At 44.1% G+C, this 18,934-nt stretch overlaps 4 protein-coding genes across 9 annotated transcripts; 1 reads left to right on the top strand and 3 right to left on the bottom strand.

Annotated features, from left to right (window-relative positions):
* Positions 1-2,303: 2,303 nt before the first annotated feature.
* Positions 2,304-6,697, bottom strand: LOC124485973 (ubiquitin carboxyl-terminal hydrolase 37-like). Its single transcript, XM_047047902.1, has 11 exons — positions 6,503-6,697; positions 6,278-6,409; positions 5,887-6,010; positions 5,607-5,755; positions 5,379-5,478; positions 5,191-5,267; positions 4,943-5,103; positions 4,526-4,630; positions 4,056-4,113; positions 3,608-3,765; positions 2,304-3,465 (listed from the first exon to the last, which is right to left on the bottom strand). The coding sequence occupies exons 1-10, from the start codon at positions 6,616-6,618 to the stop codon at positions 3,750-3,752; spliced, it is 1,038 nt and encodes a 345-aa protein (XP_046903858.1). The 5' UTR covers positions 6,619-6,697; the 3' UTR covers positions 2,304-3,465; positions 3,608-3,749.
* Positions 6,618-9,598, bottom strand: LOC124485889 (cytadherence high molecular weight protein 3-like). Its single transcript, XM_047047770.1, has 5 exons — positions 8,553-9,598; positions 8,077-8,132; positions 7,311-7,939; positions 6,865-6,914; positions 6,618-6,680 (listed from the first exon to the last, which is right to left on the bottom strand). The coding sequence occupies exons 1-5, from the start codon at positions 8,610-8,612 to the stop codon at positions 6,618-6,620; spliced, it is 858 nt and encodes a 285-aa protein (XP_046903726.1). The 5' UTR covers positions 8,613-9,598.
* A 519-nt stretch (positions 9,599-10,117) lies between these two features.
* On the top strand, positions 10,118-13,267 carry LOC124485884. 5 transcript variants are annotated; one of them, XM_047047760.1, is made up of 7 exons: positions 10,118-10,271; positions 10,695-11,368; positions 11,660-11,705; positions 11,918-12,009; positions 12,202-12,312; positions 12,441-12,714; positions 12,911-13,267. In XM_047047760.1, exons 1-7 carry the CDS (start codon positions 10,164-10,166, stop codon positions 13,124-13,126), a joined length of 1,521 nt encoding a protein of 506 aa, XP_046903716.1. In that variant the 5' UTR covers positions 10,118-10,163; the 3' UTR covers positions 13,127-13,267. The 5 variants fall into 5 exon arrangements, with proteins under 5 accessions (XP_046903716.1, XP_046903720.1, XP_046903717.1 ...); XM_047047764.1 differs by lacking the exon at positions 11,918-12,009; XM_047047761.1 differs by having other exon boundaries at positions 10,695-11,705.
* Positions 13,268-13,292: 25 nt separating this feature from the next.
* On the bottom strand, positions 13,293-18,332 carry LOC124485883. Of its 2 annotated transcripts, none has more exons than XM_047047757.1 (13): positions 18,020-18,332; positions 17,835-17,910; positions 17,218-17,477; positions 17,024-17,125; positions 16,873-16,943; positions 16,463-16,557; positions 16,175-16,372; positions 15,965-16,051; positions 15,609-15,868; positions 15,343-15,468; positions 15,059-15,199; positions 13,945-14,074; positions 13,293-13,702 (listed from the first exon to the last, which is right to left on the bottom strand). In XM_047047757.1, the coding sequence occupies exons 1-13, from the start codon at positions 18,218-18,220 to the stop codon at positions 13,485-13,487; spliced, it is 1,965 nt and encodes a 654-aa protein (XP_046903713.1). In that variant the 5' UTR covers positions 18,221-18,332; the 3' UTR covers positions 13,293-13,484. The 2 variants fall into 2 exon arrangements, with proteins under 2 accessions (XP_046903713.1, XP_046903714.1); XM_047047758.1 differs by having other exon boundaries at positions 17,835-17,894.
* Positions 18,333-18,934: the final 602 nt, after the last annotated feature.

Genomic DNA, 18,934 nt, shown 5'->3' with positions numbered 1-18,934 from the left:
AGTCCGTCATTTTATGGATACCCCTTGGCTGTGATTGGTCCGTATTAAGAACCGCTTGCGTCAGGGGTGGGGTTGCTGTGACCAACAAGAGAACAGAATCCTTTGACCGCCATTGTTGTAAGTTTTTACAATTCATATTTCAGCGAAACAGTACATGTAAATCAGCATCTGAATTAAAATGCAATGAGAAATGGGCGGTGTAGTTGCTGAAAAAGTGCTTATTTTATTGATGAAACGGCTCATTTTTAAATTTGCTCCGACTTTTCAATAACCTAGCTAGCATCGCAGTGCAGCGCCATCTACTGTTCTGGCGGTGAATTGCTTTCAGCACGCAGAGCCGGCGGAGTAGTATAAATTCAACCAATACGTCCGACTCCGTGTGTGCGACTGTCCGTAACGGAGTCGGAGAAGTATAAATCGGCCTTAACACATACAAACAGCTAAACAGCTAAATGTATCTCTTTCGCCTGATTGTCGTTGATAAATCTCAGATTTGATGGTAGTTTTTGCATGTTCAACATGGATTACAGGTCAAAAGTTGAATGAACAAGTACTTATGTCTTCTCGATTTCTTACAGGGCAAGTCGTTGTTGCCCATAACACGCTAGCATTCTGCTAACGAATGCTGATTGGTTAGTGAAGGACTGACTACGACCAGAGATCCCGCTTGATGGCATCCGAAGCAGAACCAGAATGTCAGAGCATTAGCAACATTAGCAACAACATTAGCAAGCCAAAACTCTTTTTTAGCATGTGTATTGACAGGGAGAGCCTAACCTGTCAGCTGTGTTGTCGATCCCTCGAGAGAAGTGGAAGTAACCAGAGCTTGCCGTCAAGCAGTAGCTCTGGTCGTACGATGTGTATGACGTCAATGACATTTTCAAAGGCTTTTTAGAACGGAGAGGCGACTTAAAAAAATCTAACACCCAGCGGTGTGTATTTTTTTTGCCTCCCCTTTTCAATTCCGAATTCAAATTACTAGACAAAAAATTATATCCTGAGAAAAGTGGATTTTGAGGGGTATAGCTCCATAGACCTCAATTCATTCTGCACTCGACCGTTAGCGCCCTCATATGGAACTTCAACCAGTTCAGAACCCGGTAGTTTCCCGAGAGTGGGAGTTCTCCCTTTATTAGACATTCTCTGGTTGCAGTTCTCTAAGGCAGGGCCGGGCAAAAGACATAAGCGAACTAAGCGGCTGCTTAGGGCCCCCGTAGCTGTCATAGGGCCCCCAATATACATGAAATTACAGATGAAAAAAATTATTTGTAATAAATGTAATCGATGAATTATTGCAATTAAGAAAAATCGAGTGTGCAGACTTTGGTTCATGTACTTACAATATCGATCATTATTGATATACAGGTGCTCCTGTCTCGATTAACATACAGCTTTTACACGGCCCCCAGGATTTTGCGGGCCTTTTTTGTGATGGTTGCGGGCTAAAATTCCTGATTTCGCAGGAGCATTTCCAAAAGGTTGCAATGAAAGTTGCTGTGTTTTTTCAAGTGTCATGCCCTCCCGTCTCATGCCTTCCCGTCTCATGCCCTCCCGTCTTATGCCCTCCCGTCTCATGCCTCTACTTTTCAAAATAAAAGCTCGTCCACTATTTCCCCCTTTTTTTTTTTGCTAGACTACAACAACGGTTGAGGTTAGGATTAGTGTAAGGCCAGGAGTCGTAGCAGAGGTCGAGGTTAAGGTTAGGCACAACCACGACGGTTGGGGGACAATGATGGTCAGTACAGCACACCGTGCATTTTGTCACCTGCTGTGTGTTCTTTTTTTTAAAGACACTGGTGTGTACCTTAAGGATAATCACAAAAAGAAACCATCAAAGGTTGCAACCATAAATTGCTCTATGTAACGTTAGCTAATATTCGCTAACAAATGTCAACATAAAACACTGATGCAGTTTTAAATGAAGGTCATCGCAGGTTTCATCAAATATACGTTAACATCAGGGACAGAACAATAACATCCATAAATCAGCAAATAATATATTGATAAAAAAATATCAATTTCAAGTTTTTCAATTTATTGCAACAAACGTGCTCACGAACTTACCTTTAACTCCATCCGTAAAATAATTCGCGATTTACTTTGTTTGACCCTCTGAATTTACCGTTGGACAGCTTGTGCATGAGACGGGATGGCATGAGACGGGAGGCTGCAGGCTGCGGCCATACCCGTCTTAGTTTTTTAGTTGTTTGTTGTGAGCAGACGTCCTCTTTTACCCGGACATGTCCTCTTTTAGAGACCTAAAAAATGCATCCGTCATGGATTCCAAAATTGTCAGGGATATTTGTGTTTCTCTGGGTCTTTCACAAACTATTACGCCCTTACAAGTTTTGGAAAGGGTATCTCCCTTACATTCCACATTCTTGCGCGAGCACTGACTGTTGAGAGAACTGTCATTTTAATGAGATAGTGCGTCATGCAATACACGACCAGCACTACCCGGACTACTTCGACGCGAGGCAGTGTCCTTTTTTTCACAAACTCAAATCTGGTCACCCTAAAAACCATTGAGAAATGGTCCCCTAAATAACCTTACCAACATGCCAATTTTCATCATATCCAAATTGTTATCCTTATCCAACTAGGATTTACATTTGCATGAAGGGAGGAATCTCCCTTTTTTTAATAGATTGAAATCTTTATCTGTATGCAATACCGCTCTCGGCCTCTACGCAACTTAGGCGCTCTCACGCTTGCCAGGCATAGACAGTAGAAGAAAGCACACGCAGCGATTGACTGGTTGGGCAACCCTGGATACATGACTGTTAACAGTGTTTTTCTCCTGGAAGTCTCTAGAAATCTGGGACCTTATTGAACGAAATTAAAGAGTGAAAGAGTTCGCAGACACCAGAATGAACGCGTTCACAGTATCGTTCATCAGGCAGTAATACAGTGCGTTCAGTTCACGTTCACCAAAATTATGAAAAAGTTCATGAACTTTCGTTCGATGAATGCATTCAGACGGAACACTGGATTTAACGCCAACTGGAGAGAGTTGTGGGAGACGATGATGATTGGTCAAAGTTGCGGGAAAATTGCGGTGATTGGTTAAAATTGCAACGTTGTGCTGAATTCGCAGGGAATCATTGAATTTCGCAACATCGCAAATTCCTGGAGGCATGGCCGCAACCACAATGCCAACCACATGAGAGCGGAGAAGGTGAAACCATTTATTTTCAAAAATCCCCCCCGAGGGCAAGCCAAAAATGGTGGCGACAGCGGCAAGGAACAACTCCCTCATGGGGGAGAAACCTTGAGAGGATCCGGGCCCTTGGGGGGGCAGCCTATCCTCCTGAGGCTAGACTGGCATGCTGCAGACAGGGGGCCAGCCGTGTCTCTGGAGCAGCTCGCACAGTCCCTGGTTTCACATCCCCACGCCTCCGTCGCGCGGTGGATCCTTCGCTGGGCGGATCCGGCGCAGGACGGCTGTCAGGCGCGTCTGCTCTACTGAAGAGGGAGCAGAGAACATCAACATCAGTGTGGAGCAGGATGTCCACACCCCACATTTTGGAGTCGAGCAGCGGAGTGGAGAGAGATGGGTGAAGGTCAGGCCGTGTGGGGGAAGTCAAAGTGTTTGGCTTTTCCGTACCCGTCTCTCGTAGAACAGCATGTAGGAGCTCCTCTGCCTGCGCCCGCAGACTAACTCGCCGGTCGTCTCCGTGACGATGTGGTCGTTGTAGGAGAGCCAGCGGTCTGTCGGGTCGTCGGGGTCCCCGTCTGCGTAGTGACAGTCACAGATGTAGTGGCCTATAGGGAGAGGAGGGTGCTCTGTTAGGTAGTCAATCGGGGTTATACTCACCTGTTCACCCCACCGTGGTGCTGTCAATGTGTGTGTGTGAGTGTGGATACTCACCCGTGAATGGTGTGTTATACTCACCCGTGAATGGTGTATTTGTGTCTATACTTACCCCCAGCAACCTAAATAAGTCAATTTGCAGCTGAATAGGGTCATTCAGGTTGGACATACGTGTAAGGGTGTATCATTGTAATACTTACAAACAGTTCCTGGTGTGAGTGTAACATGGTGTGAGCCTTACCCGAGTTGGTAGAAGAACCAATGTGACTCAACACACTGACCAGGCTGTACCTTGAGCTCTGGAAACAGACACCCAGCAGTCACACACACAGTGCAGCACAGTGAACACACTTTCAAAAGAGCATCCGTCTTTATCCTGAAGTAGGATATATATATTTTTTGTACAGCTAATCCTTTCTTTCTGATTAGATAGAGTATATGTCTGATATTTGGTGTCTCTCTCCTATCTCTGTCCTCACCATGGGGGGGCTTCCCTGTCTCTCTGACCCCTCCTCAGTGCTCACGTGAACTGGATCAGACAAGGGTGGTAACACAGTAAACTGACAAGCTCTGAACTCCCTAGTCATCTCCCAGCTGTGGAGCTGTGTGTTCTAATCAGGACTAATCTGAGCATGTGTGGTGCCAAGTCTCCAAACCCATCACACAGTGCCGTCAGCAGAGTTGCTGAACCACAACCCCCCTGTACTGTACCTGAGGCATGAGGGCTGGTCAGCTGGGTGACCCCTGTCCCGGCCTGGGTGTCTCCCTGGCCCCCAGGAGTCTGGCCCTGCTCCTGGGTGTGTCCCTGGCCCCCAGGAGCCTGGCCCTGCTCCTGAGTGAGTCCCTGGCCCCCAGGAGTCTGGCCCTGCTCCTGGGTGAGTCCCTGGCCCCCAGGAGCCTGGCCCTGCTCCTGGGTGTCTCCCTGGCCCCCAGGAGCCTGGCCCTGCTCCTGGGTGAGTCCCTGGCCCCCAGGAGCCTGGCCCTGCTCCTGAGTATCTCCCTGGCCCCCAGGAGTCTGGCCCTGCTCCTGGGTGAGTCCCTGGCCCCCAGGAGCCTGGCCCTGCTCCTGAGTATCTCCCTGGCCCCCAGGAGTCTGGCCCTGCTCCTGGGTGAGTCCCTGCCCCCCAGGAGTCTGGCCCTGCTCCTGGGCAGCCCTGCTGGGTAGTGCCTTGTCGCCGCTCGGTCCAGAGCAGAGCAGCAGCTCCCTGCTGAGAAGAATGGGCTCCTCCAACTTCTCCAGCTGCCACTGTGCGCCGTGACAGAATCGGTTCAACTGGAACACGATCACTCTGCACGGGGGAGAAGGTGAAGGAAAGTTCTGCCGTTAGAATGTTAGCCTACTGAGGGACCAGGAATGACACAGCTGGCAGACTCACTGGGGCAGGGTCAGGAACGACCACCGCAGTCCTGAGCGGCATCCTCCACAGCTGCAGCGAAACTCCAGTTCAGTCTCCTACAGCAAAGAAGAGATGGGGGGGGGGCAGTTATTATGTGATACACATCATCCTTAGATGGCACTCCAAGGCTAATTGGAGTAGTCTAGTGCGTAGCGGGAGCTTCTGACCTGGAGGTACTGCTGCAGGCAGGCCTCGACGGAGCTCCCGGCCGTCAGGGCCAGAGACAAGTTGGAGAACTCCTCCTGTCTGGAGGACTGCAGTCCACACCTCGACACAGAATTCAAGTCTCGTTTTACAAAACCTTTGGTAAAAGTTGCCATGAGCAAACATGTGCATCCCTGTGAGTGAGGCGCGTGTGCAGCGCAGCATAGCAGGAGCATGTCCACGTGTCTTACTGCCTGCAAGTCCTCGTGCTGAGCATCTGGAAGAGCAGGTTGGTGCGGACAGGGCAGGTGTACGCCCCTCCGCCCCATGCCCCTCCCTCCAGGAGGGGGGCCAGAGCTGCCATCTGGGCCACAGTGACGCAGAAGAACTCGTGGGCGTCCTAAACACACACCCGGGCAACACAGACACAGAGATCAAATGTGTTCACGTAAACATTGGCGTTGATGGATTCCCTCTCCCGTTATGAAAACGAGGCTTTTGGTTGAGGACAGTTAGGGGTGGTGCTCTCACCTTCTGGCCGCCATCCCGGAACTCGTCTGCCTCCTCAGCCACGCAGTCAAGCAGAGCCTTAAGGACGATGCGTTTGTACGCCGGTTGGTGGCCAAATCTGGCCACCTTGACGTCAACAAAGCACCTGCACGGAGAGAGATGGGGAGGGAGAGATAAAGAGAGAGATAAATAGAGACACGGGGAGGGAGAGATAAAGAGAGACACGGGGAGGGAGAGATAAAGAGAGAGATGGGGAGGGAGAGATAAAGAGAGAGATGGGGAGGGAGAGATAAAGAGGGAGGGGAGACAGGAAAAAAAGTCAGGGAGCAAAAGGGCGACAAGATTCATGACGTGTATGATAGGGTTTTCTGAGTCACAGTTAAGTCAATCTTGATAAGAGGAGTGTGTGTACCTGAGCAGGCCGGCGGCTGGATTGTTCCTCCAGATGTGCTGCTGTTGCAAGAGCTGCTGGCAAAAGCCCCCCATCCTCAGCATACACTGAATTGCAGCATTCAAGTAGCAGCTTTTACTCAGATTCGGCAACCTTTGAAGAGGCAAAACCAAACAGGACTACGGATGAGAGGACTCTAAAATGAAGGTGTGTGACACCAGTCCAGTCTTGACTGGAATCTCTTACCCCAGGCACTGCAGTTGTTCACTGGTGAGCAGCTGCATGGTTTGAACTGGGAGCCTGGGCATGTCGGACTGGACCTCCGGAACATGGATGCTGGCCCAGTCCAGCTGGGGGACCATCAAAGCCAAACGGTTCTGGGTCCCGGTCGCCCTGCGGGGAGGCCAACACAGTCACTGACAGTCTGGGACCAGGTCACAGAGGGACAGGATCATGTCGAGGACTCTTCATGCTTCATAATATGAGCATGGCAAACTATATTCAAACGGCTCCAGTCCCAAAGAACACACTTGTCATTCTGTGTATGCATTCAGGGGTGGTGAATTACAGTTTAAGCACCAGTGAGACAATGGAGAGGAGTTTCTTACTGACCTGTACAGGGACCTGAAGTCCCGGTCCTCCTTCAGCAGGTGAGAGGCTGGGGGAGAAGAGGAGAGAACAGAATACACTGGCTCATATCGCAACCTCAGACATTACCATAGACCAGTGGTTCCCAAACTTTGAACAATCCTGTACCCGGGGACATACATCCTACCGAGCACCCTAGCACCATGAATACTAACGTCAATGGATTTTGTTTGTAACTTTGCTGCATAAACATGAAAGCAAACACACATGCCATCATACACAATGAGAAAGAAGAAATAATCATTCCTGCTTTTTATTTGGATTTCAAGCAGGTGACCTGCACCTAAACTCACGCACAACGTAAAGGTAACGTAATTGGTCAGCAACAAACTGGACTTTATATACTGTGCCTGCCAATTTGAACTGCACTCTGCACTCTACACACTACAGTGTGGGAAGGGCTTACCTGCCACAGATGATGGGATGGTGTTTGGCTTCACCTTGACAGGAGTGATATCCTTCCCCTCCACCAGATTGGGGTGATGAGGGGTGGGATTCACCACTGGGGTGGAGGCAGACTTCACCACCTTTTCAGTGGTACAGTACATCACCTTGGTGGGAGTGGCTGGTTTCACCATGGTGGGGGTGGACCAGACCATGTTGGTGGGGGTGGACCGGACCACCTTGGTGGGGGTGGCAGGCTTCACCATGGTGGGGGTGGACCGGACCACCTTGGTGGGGGTGGACTGGACCACTTTGGTGGGGGTGGCAGGCCTCACCATGGTGGGGGTGACAGGCTTCACCGGGGTGAGGGTGGACTGGACCACCTTGGTGGGGGTGGACTGGACCACGTTGGTGGGGGTGGCAGGCCTCACCATGGTGATGGTGAACTGGACCACCTTGGTGGGGGTGGACTGGACCACCTTGGTAGGGGTGGACTGGACCACCTTGGTGGGGGTGGACTGGACCACCTTGGTGGGGGAAGGTTGTGCAACCTTGATAGGGGAAGCAGCCTTAATCCTTTTGGTGGCCTCGGTGCTACCATCTGGAGCTGCCATTGTCACCTGGCCGGAGGTAGAAGACCCACGCCTCCTGCTGCAAGACGAAACGGTTTCACTTTCTCAACATTTCAAAAGGTAAAGGATTCTCTGCAATAATAGACAAAGTGAACTTCTGAAGCCTTTTGGTATCCATAAATTCAGCTTTTATCTGAGATTTTCTGATTCTCTTACCACTGACGCATGTCCTCCACAACCTCAACTTGCTGTACAGGAGACACTTGGTTTTCCTATTGTATACAAAAGACAATTAACATTCACATTTAGGCATTTAGCAGACGCTCTTATTCAGAGCGACTTACAGTAAGTCCAGGGACATTTCCCCCAAGGCAAGTGGGGTGAAGTGCCTTGCCCAAGGACACAACGTCATTTGGCACACCGGGGAATCAAACCGGTAACCTTCAGATTACCAGCCCGATTCCCTAACCGCTCAGCCACCTGACTCCCCATTTAACCAGTAAGCGTACTTACAAAAATACAATCTGTAAAGAGTTTTCTAGTAAGGTGAGAGAGACTGTGAGCATATCCAGTTAAATAACATTGTCAACTTAACAAGGGTATAATAGCTCAATAAATATTCTAAAATCATTTTCTAATACATTTACTTATGTATTTTATCATAATGATATTATTTTGTAGCAAAATCAAACCTTTGTGTCACTGTCAGGGCAGTAAGGCATCTGTTCTTCTGAAGAATTAATACATCCCATGTTGAGGCTTTCGTTGACAGACTTCTAATGAAATGCATCCTGGAACCCCGGCTTACTTTGTACACCATTTCCATTATGACGTGGCCTTAATTGTTATCACCTTGGAAACGTCTTCAGATGCCAAGCTATTGTGTTGTTTAAATGGCTACCGTTCGCTAAATGGCATAGCCTATGTAGGGTTGCCAACTTTGTCTCTATGAAATAGGGGACAAAGGGTGGCCTGCCGCAGCAATGCGGGTATGGTTTTGTGTGAATATACTGTGTTATATACATTGTTTGGCTTTATGCTCCATAGATTTGCACACGATAGTGTTACGCATTTCGGGAAACCAGTCAGGTCTACAGTTCCGGTGAAGTTTAAAACAAAACAGATTATGTTAACCCTTAGCATTGTTTTCTTAACCCTACACTCAGATTGTGCGGAGTCTTGCTCTTTCCATCGAACGATAATAGGTCGCCCCCACGGAGATATCCCGTCCCGTTTCCAGATTTTAGAAACTGAGAAAGACATGTTACATGAGGCTACATTATCCATAGGCACAGGAAACTAATATGACACCAATTAGTCTTCTTCTGTTAGCATTAACGACTAGCAAGCCAGCCATCAGATAATTGAGTAGCCTACATTATTAGCTAGCCTAGCTAGCTCTAGTAGGGCCTATAATGTTACTGCTCAAATCGGTTAGATGCTAGCTAAAACTAGGGCTAGTTATACTTTAACTGACTGAGTTAGATTAACCCTACCTTGGTCGATGTAGCTAACGTATTCCCTCCTGCTTGAAGGGCAGTACATAATCATAAGTGTCATTTTGGTAAAATCACCCAAACTCTTCGTAAAAAACGGCATACTGTGTGAGAGAACAAGAGCTAACGTAACTGCTTGCTACCAGAAGTTGTTGACCTGGTTTAAGTAATGCATTTACTTACAGTAAAAGTACTTACAGTACTTTTTTTACAGTACTTTTACAGCTACTGCGCGTGAAGGTGTGCTGTGTCAGTGATCAGTTCTTAAATGTCGTGATCAGCACTGCTGCTGCTGTAGCTGTTGTGTCAGTCAGTGGCTAGATCAGCGTTAGTCAATAAACGGGACAAGGGAGGTCACGTATGGGACAAATCATTTAGACCCAATTTAAAGGACGTCCCGACTAATATGGGACAGTTAGTATGGAGTTAGATTAGTTTCATAATTCAAACAAACAAACGCAACACGATTCAAACAAACTTAACACGATCCAAACAAACGTAACACGATTCATACAAACATAACACGATTCAAACAAACAAACGTAACACGATTCAAACAAACGTAACACGATTTACAAATGTATTTTGTGATTCTTAAATGTAACGCGATTCACAAATAAATGACCCTATTACATTCGTTTGCAACCTGACAAACACAAGTTACAAATCCCTGCATTCGTTGGTGTGAATCCCTGCATTCGTTCGTGTGAATCCCTGCATTCGTTCGTATGGATTTTTGGAACTTTCCTGACGCGCTTAGATTCACAAATGCATTTTTTCTAAAAGATATCCTCTGCAGCCTATCAGATGTCTCCAATTTTAGCCAATCACAAATGGACTACAACGACCTTACCCGCCATAGTAACGGACTTGACATCACGAACAATGGCGTCTGGTGGTAGCCGCCCACCAAATGTAAGTGAAATATAGCTTGTTAATCTTATTAAACCGATTATCATACGTGATTGAATATTCTTGAGAATGGCAGGATCCATGTTTAGTCATTTTAAGTGTTTCCTAGGCTAACGTTTAGCAAGCTAGCTAGTCAATGTCTAACTTAACCTGGTCTTGCTAGCTAACATGATGGATACAGTACAGTACTGTACGATTGATGCATTAGTTTGCGGTCAAGCTAGGTGGAGTGTGGCAGGTCAAAATAATAAAATTGTGTGGCAGTAGCATTGGTAGCTAGAAATTTGTACAGTATAGCAGACATCTGAATGTTGGGATGGCCCATTCAGTTGAATTTAGGATAATATTCTGTCGAATTCTGAAGCACCTTATGTGTGTCTGTGCACTCATGTTTATTTGTTTGTCTGTCTGTCTATCTTTCCCTAGGATTCGCTGAAGTATTTTATTTTGAGAAGATTACATGATCGAGTTGTGCGGATCTTGGAAAGGCAACCTCTGGACCTAGATGGTCTACAGTTTGCTTGCCATCAGGAACATGTTTTGTTGAGCGCTCTAGCTGAAGTAGTAGTTGTACACGAGGACATACTCTCAGCACTCTCAGATCTTATTATTGCTATCCAGCAACAAATGGAAAGTCGGCAGACATTTGTGATTCTGGAATTTGAAAGAAGTTCTGGACGTGGCCGTCCAAGATTTACAATTTCAGAAGATGCACTCACACATCTAGTTGAAATGGCTCTGCCTTTAAATATCATTGCCAAGCTTCTGGGTGTGTCTAGAACAACAGTACACAGGCGGATGAAAGAACTCAATCTATCTTTAAGGGCCTTATACAGTAGTTGCAGTGACAATGAATTGGATAATTTGATCACAGAAATTAAAAACACAATGCCAGATGCTGGTTATCGTGTTGTCCGAGGTGCTCTCCTTGCACAGGGACACAAAATACAATGGGATAGGTTGCATGCGTCCATGCATCGCGTAGATAGTGTTGGTGTGTTCTCCAGGCTGACTGGTCTTGGATGTGTGGTCAGAAGAACATACAATGTTCCTTATCCAAAGTATTTGGTGCACATTGACACCAATCACAAGCTAATCAGGTATAACTGATTCATATCTGTATATCAATTTGTCAGTTTATTAACATGTAAAAAATTGTGTAGTTTGTATTTTGTATAACATCACTGTATGTCATATCATCGATAGACCATAGTAACCAGAACAGTATGAATTTAACATTGTTCTAGAAACCATGAACCCATTTTTCTCTGCTAAGATGCAGATATTGTATCATGAGACCTATGCTGTTGAAAATGTTGTGTATTGTGTTTAAAAGACACTTAACAGTTGTTCATATACTGTTAAAGCTAATACAATTTATTTTAATAAAGGTACAACTTTGTCATCTTTGGGGGAATAGATGGCTACTCAAGGAAGGTAAGAATGCTTACTGTTGAATACCATCTTATACTATGTCTTAATCAAAATAAATGGAATGATCAACACTTTTCAGACGGATGCAACTTCCATTTGGGCATATGTTGTTTTGCTCGGGGCAGTGTAGTACAGAAATCTCTGTTCCTCATGTTGGATAGAAAACTGACCAATCAAAGTACTAACCTACTGTACTATTTGTGAATGTATGTGAGGTTATGTATCTAAAGGTAGCAGACAATAACCGCTCTGACACACACTTGGCCTTTTTCACTGAAGCTGTCAATGAGCATGGTTTCCCTCTGAGGTATTCACATTTCAATTGTCATCCTTAGTATTATTGCAGAGGTCATCATAGAATTTAGATGTTCAGATATTAGTTTAAACGTAACATATCTTTTTAACATCATCGCCAATATGGAGCTATTCTTGTGTTTGTAATATTTGCACTACATAACTTTCAAAACTGTATGAGGCAATTTACATGTTATATTTTCAGAGTGAGAGGAGATCATGGAGGAGAAAACGTGGGAGTTGCTGAACTGATGTATAGAGTTCGTGGAACTGAAACCAACAGCTTCATTGCTGGAAAAAGCGTGCATAACCAACGGTGAGTTAAACCTAATTTTATGAAGAATTATATTGACAAAAAAGATTTCTGTTAACTGACCTCAATGATCCATTGCAAGACACATGGATATTAAGTAATTGTAATGTAAATGCTTTTTTCCAATACAGAATTGAGCGCCTCTGGCGTGATGTGTTCATGAGTGTTACAGGTGTATATTACAACGCCCTGCACACTCTAGAGGATCAATACTTGCTCGATATCAGCAACATCCTGCACATGTTCTGCTGCCACTACGTTTTCCTGCCACGTATCCAGGCCAGCCTGAATGTCTTCCATGAGGCCTGGGATAACCATCCCATTAGGACAGAGCAAAACCTGACACCAAATCAGTTGTGGCAGGTGGGCCAGGCCTTGAATCCCGTTGCAGATCCTCTTCCTGAGGTAAATGGTGATTTGTTAAAACATCTAATTACCATAATGTCTTGTTAGTCATTTATAAATTAAAAACAGACACCCTAAAAGCCAGAACTTTAAACCATAACCATTCATTGATCAGTTTTATACATGGTAGTGGTAATGGTTTCAGCTGGTTTACTTAACATTTGTTGTGCTTATATCTAATATCCATCTTTGTCAGGCTATACTTGTACCAGAAGTCGAATGGGAGGAGAGCGTCTACATCAGTGAGCCACACCCTGGTGTCAATGTCCCTGTGCTGGACAGCCCACTCTCAGATGAAGAAATGGTGCAACTTCAAGACGCCATTGAACCATTACAATACTCTGAAAGTTTTGGAGTGGACATTTATGTCAACACAGTCCAGTTTGTTGAGAATTTACTTGAGGCAAGATAAATATAAAATGAAATAATAATTATAAGAGTGTCTGATAAATGACTGAAATGTAAATAATAATCATAAACATATCTTAATGAAACTGCATAGGTGGCTGTACATAGATAACTATTAAACACCTGCTTGACGATCAGAAAACAGGATGTTTTGTCACCGGGAACTCTTTCTTTATTAGCATAAGACAATTATTTGACAACACAATGTGAAAGACTGAAGTTATGCTACTCAGTGAACGATAAGGATATAACTTCTGCATTATTAGTTTTGTGTAAACATCTAACATTCTTAACATACTTATTTCACTCATGCTGACCTTATTTTGGCATCCATAAAAGATGTCCATAAAAGATGTGAAAACCTACACTAGCCCAAAACCACTATTGGTGCATCGGATACACATCGATAAGTCATCGTGGAACTTGATGTAGGTCCGGTAGTGGCTGGGAAGCTTCAATTTGGAGAAACAGGTGTGTGCTACTGGATAGGTAGAGGTCACAACCTCCACGATGAGGTTGGTAGTCAGCTGTTCCCACCCGACCCAGAACTTCACAAGGTCACGTAACACCTCTGGTGATGCTATGAAGGAGAATATTGAATGTATGTGACATCTCCAATACATTTAATCAAAACGAACATTTTGAGCATAGCAAATTAACCAAAATGTCACATATTTTGCATTGATTTAAAATGTTACTCTAAATTCTGTATAATATTATTATCTGTACAATGTTATCTCTGGCTGCACGATATCTGCTACTTTATCCCTTTATTAGCAGGGAGCAACTGCTTCAAAATCCAATATAGGAAATTAATATTACCTTCCACAATGAATTTTCGTAAAAACTCAGTTATAAGAGTAACTGTCTCAAATGGGACACAGTCTTCCTCATCCTCATCCTGGTCGCTGTCAGATGTCGGTTTTGGCCAGCAAATGTTCTTGATCACAGTCTACAGGGTTAAAACATGTTTTATGTTATTAGTAAAATGATTCATGGCAGTTGCAGTTAATCAGCATGACTTTCTAACAACCAACCTTTATTATAAGGGATAATGTATAGAACGCCGGTCATTATCGGGAAAATAAGCTCCGACAGGGCGAACAGCATCCCGACGCGAAGCGGAAGGACTTATTACACGGCTACTTGCTAAAGAAAATACTACTTTTTACAATGTATTTGTTCCCATTCGTTGTGTTGATCAGCAGAGAAATAGTTCGCCAAAGACATTGAACTTCATAGAAATTAAACATTCTTTAGGCTTCAAATCAGCTGACGTCGCTAATCAACGGAGTACGCTGGGGTTGAAAAGTTACCGGACTACTTGCGGAGTGCTACGAAAGACGTGAATCAGAAGCAAAAAGGCCACTTTCCTTGACAGCGGTCTGTTATTCATAGCAACGGTCTGTTATCAGAAGATATCAGACCGCAGAACGTTGGGAAGCCCCATTCAAGTGAATGGGGCATTCTACAGCGTTAAGAACAGCCCTGTAATACTGATGTTTGACTATTATATTCTACCTTTAATGCTCCGGATCTGTCTTAACTTGCTTATGACTTCAACAACAAAGTTTACCTTTCTAACAATGACATGAAAATGCTACACTATAATGTAGCACTATTTGTGCTTTTAAATGGCAGTCAGGTGGCTGAGCAGTTAAGGAATCAGGATAGTAATCAGAAGGTTGCCAGTTCAATTCCCGGCCGTGCCAAATAACGTTGTGTCCTTGGGCAAGGCACTTCACCCTACTTGCCTCGGGGAAATGTCCCTGTACTTACTGTAAGTGCTCTGGATAAGAGCATCTGCTAAATGACTAAATGTAACTGAAATTACCATGAGCTATGCTGCAGAACAATCATACAATTCAATTGCAGACAGATTGCATTGTGTCATATAAACACAAATCCTTTCTAAACTAACCAAAGCAATGCTTACTTGCGCATCAAGCTCCTCATCTGCCTCCCGTGGGAAAATGATGGGGTGAACATCTGGTCTATCTGACAGAAGCGGCCAGATTCCTGTGTCTTTCAGGCCTTTCCGGATCTGTTTAATGGGTTGCGCAACACGATCAAGTACCTGCAGTGATGAATGACAGAACACAAGGCACAGGTACAAATGTGGCATGTGTTACACTGTCAACCTCCGATACAAATCAGAATGGGTTAGATGGTCATATTTCCATTTTACTTATCCAGTAATCTAAATAATAAAATGATTACTGCTTGTGTGAGCAGTTCTTGAAACAGCCAGTCATGATTGGTAGGTGAAGGAACCGGGAGATCCCAGGACAGGCAAAGATCAGTCACACTGGTGGTTTCTGCTGCAGTCATTTTTGCTTTTGTGAGCTAAAACACATGCATAAAAAAAGAAAAGAATATAATAATTGATGATGCGTGATTTAAAAGCTCATGTGAGAAAAACATGTCGCATTGTGATAAGCATATGACATTGGGACATTTAAGAATTTAGAAATGCTGCTACTCACAAGAGCAATTGTTTCGCGGTGATCTAGATCAGGACAGTCCTGCAGGGTCAGAGCGGATGCTGCAGTGTCCCTGTGTCTACCAGTCAAAAGTTTAACCACAGGAAAACTGAGTCCTGAGAAACCAGGACCACCATGCAGGACAGAGTGGCCAATCATCCGGCCTGCCATCTCAAACAGGTTACTTGCCCTAAGCACAGCAGCTGCGGAGGGAACCCGATGTTCTTTTTCGCCTTCAAAAAGGGTTGTGAGACCAGCAGAGCCTTAAGAGCAAAAATATGTGTTATCCCCAAATGTTTGTATTACATTCTAAAAGAATGTTAAATTAAAGCATTTTCTCTTGTGGTCTCTTCACAAACCTAGATTTATACTGAAACCAGTTTTCAGTTTTTGCATGACCAATGACAAAACATGTCGGTTCACCCCTTCGCCAACAGCTGCATCTCCTTGAAAATAAATTATGACTTCAGATGAAAAACAAGTAACTACGAGATACAATACACAGTTATTAAGAAACAGAATGCAATTTACATGATTAATAAAATAAATATCACACATTTTAGTAATACCTCTCAGATGGCACTTGAATGGAGCAGCCCAGTTAACATTGTTCATTTTATAGAACGAAATCAGCGAACTGTCCTGTTCTTCTGGTTCATCAAACATGTCGAGAGTGAGAGAGAGACGTCGATGTTCGGAGTTTCTGTCCAGTAGTTCTTCTCGGAACAGCTGACATGCTTTCCAAGGATCTTGTTCGTTCATATGTGCTGGCAATAAAATACAGTGTAAAATCAGTTGTTTTAAAAAAACTTCCAAATTGCATTATACTCAGATTATATCATAAGGGTATAAATCACCTGCTGACAGTTGTATAGACAGTCGTTGAACTGAGGGTCCTGGCAATTCTTCTCTCCTTGTAGGGCTGGCTGATTCGCTGTGAGTGATGCCCATTCTTAAGACAGACATAAAAACTTGTTACTTGCAAGAATGAAAAGACAAATCATGACTGAAACGCATCTTAACGTATTACGTCCTGCATATCATTTTCATCTAACAAAGTCCTTCAAAATCACCTTCATATTTATATCCATTATGAATACTACTTTATTACAAAGACGCAGCACGTGCATGCACCGATGCAGTCTAGAGCAGTAACATTGTAAGATATAAAAAAACGAGCATTTAAAGCTTGGATTTAAAGTCAAGTTCGACGTGACTTTTAATCATGCAATTTTTTTTCTGAATCTATTAGTCATAAATATCTTACCTATCACCACACGTGCTTGCATGAGATAACAGGATATCAAATGGGTATGGTGTAAGACAAATTGGGCAAACCTGGAAAAAACAACATTCAATGGAATATTTTAATAAATTGTAATAAGAAGAAACCAAAGTGCTTATGTGGAAGGCATTACCTCAAAAGATACTCCCATCCCTTCTCTGGTCCCTGTGGTAGGTTCAACTGGCTGATCAATGACATGGCAATCTTCATCAAGACTAGCCCCAGGTGTATTGCCCTTAAAAAACAAAAGATTTGTAGATTTTCAAACAAACAAAAAATATGCATGTTTAATTGAGTAATAACAGAAGTGTTGCCGTACAAACGTACAGTTATTGTGCCACTGCATTGTCCCACATGCAACGGCAAGAGCTGCAAGGGCATTTCACTACCACAGGTGATGCAGGTTGACTGTGGCATCTTTGAAAACTCAGGTGAGTCATAAGGCAATGGCTCTGTAGATAGGTGCTCTTGTATTGGAACCACATAGATTGTGTTCTTTCCATTGTTTGAAGCTGCTTTTAACACACGTGTGGAGTAGCCTTCAGAGTCTATTGGAATAATTGTGAGCTTGCGACGCCCACTACCACCTGGTAAAAAAAAAAAAAAACATGAACAAAAAGATTTTCATTATTGGAGCTACTAAGTAGCCTTGTACAACCATTTGTACCACCTGTTCTCGTGAGGTCACATTCTGTTTCACGTCACAGACCAGGCTGGACTTGCACACGTTTTGTTTGGTAGTGGCATTGACAATGGGCGTTGAGAAAAGTTATTATGCAGTCTACTGGATCACACTACACAAATCCAAACAATTACACAGATGATGGGTTCTGGAGACAGTCTAATACTTTCAGACTGACCTGTTGAGTGAAACAGAATGTGAGCTTGCGAGATCAGGATGGTTGTACGAGGTGATCTAGCAACAACAGTGATAGAAATGCTACCTGTTCCCTTGGAAAACATCCATCCTCCTTTTAGGGTCTTCAGTTTAGAGTATTCATCCTCTACAAGAGACACAATCTAAAATAATAACTAAATTTTTTTTAAATATAAATTACACTATTCAGTAAGTCCCATTTTTAACAATTAGAATGATTGACTATTTAACATTATTGTATTATTTGTTTACCTCACTGTGCTTCAAGTGGTCTGCTAGACTGAGCATCCTTTTACCAAGGCCAGCATGGGCAAATTCTATCTCTTCAGAGCCCTTTGGTGTATACAGGGTTGGTTCAGAAAGGACAAAAAAATGAAAGGCTGTACTTTTTACAGTGCAGGTGGAAGGGGTTGAGAACCGTCTTTTTCCTCTTGGCTGATCGGTATTAAACATACTTGGGAACTGCCTGATGAGGGAGTGACAAAAAGATGAATGAAGAAAACAGCATTGATTTGCAATAATTGCTGAACTATTTCAATATGTTAATTAGTTGCTTGAGGATCATAATGCCCTGATAGAAACAGACAGGCACAGTCAGATTGTAAAATACATTAGCTATGACTTGGCAATTGCAGTTGGCAAATGCATTTACAACAACACTTTCCCCTTTAACAACAATGATGACTCTTCAGGCACTGTTTTTCGAAAACATGATGGCGCTCAATTCGTGTGTAAGGAATTTCTGAAAGCCATGTGGGGGTTCGATAAACTAAGTGCTATCCAAATCGAATACATCTAGCTAACCTTGAATACTGATGCAGTGTTGGGTACTGTCTCCCATATAATGTATAGCATTAATCCTTACCCACATACAGTGTATGTATTACCTTCTCATAGCCTGTCTCACCCTACTGTCAGTATTGGTGGCATTAGGTATGGTAGGGGCCATAGTTACAGCCCCAACTGTGCTCTCTGCTGCTCGGCTCTCTGCCATTGGGGAAATATTCCTAGCTAGGGCTTGCACAAGAACACGTGCTGCAGCCTCCACTTGATTTGACAGTCCCTGCTTTGGAAAACATCGTTTTAATTATCTGTTCTCTAAAGTCCCATGTAAGATGTTACCTGGCTTGACCGCAAACTAATGCATCAATCGTACAGTACTGTACT

The sequence above is a fragment of the Hypomesus transpacificus genome, chromosome 23, assembly GCF_021917145.1.
Source record: "Hypomesus transpacificus isolate Combined female chromosome 23, fHypTra1, whole genome shotgun sequence".
Classification (NCBI taxonomy): Eukaryota; Metazoa; Chordata; class Actinopteri; order Osmeriformes; family Osmeridae; genus Hypomesus; species Hypomesus transpacificus.
This window is presented reverse-complemented; position numbering and strand designations above follow the sequence as displayed.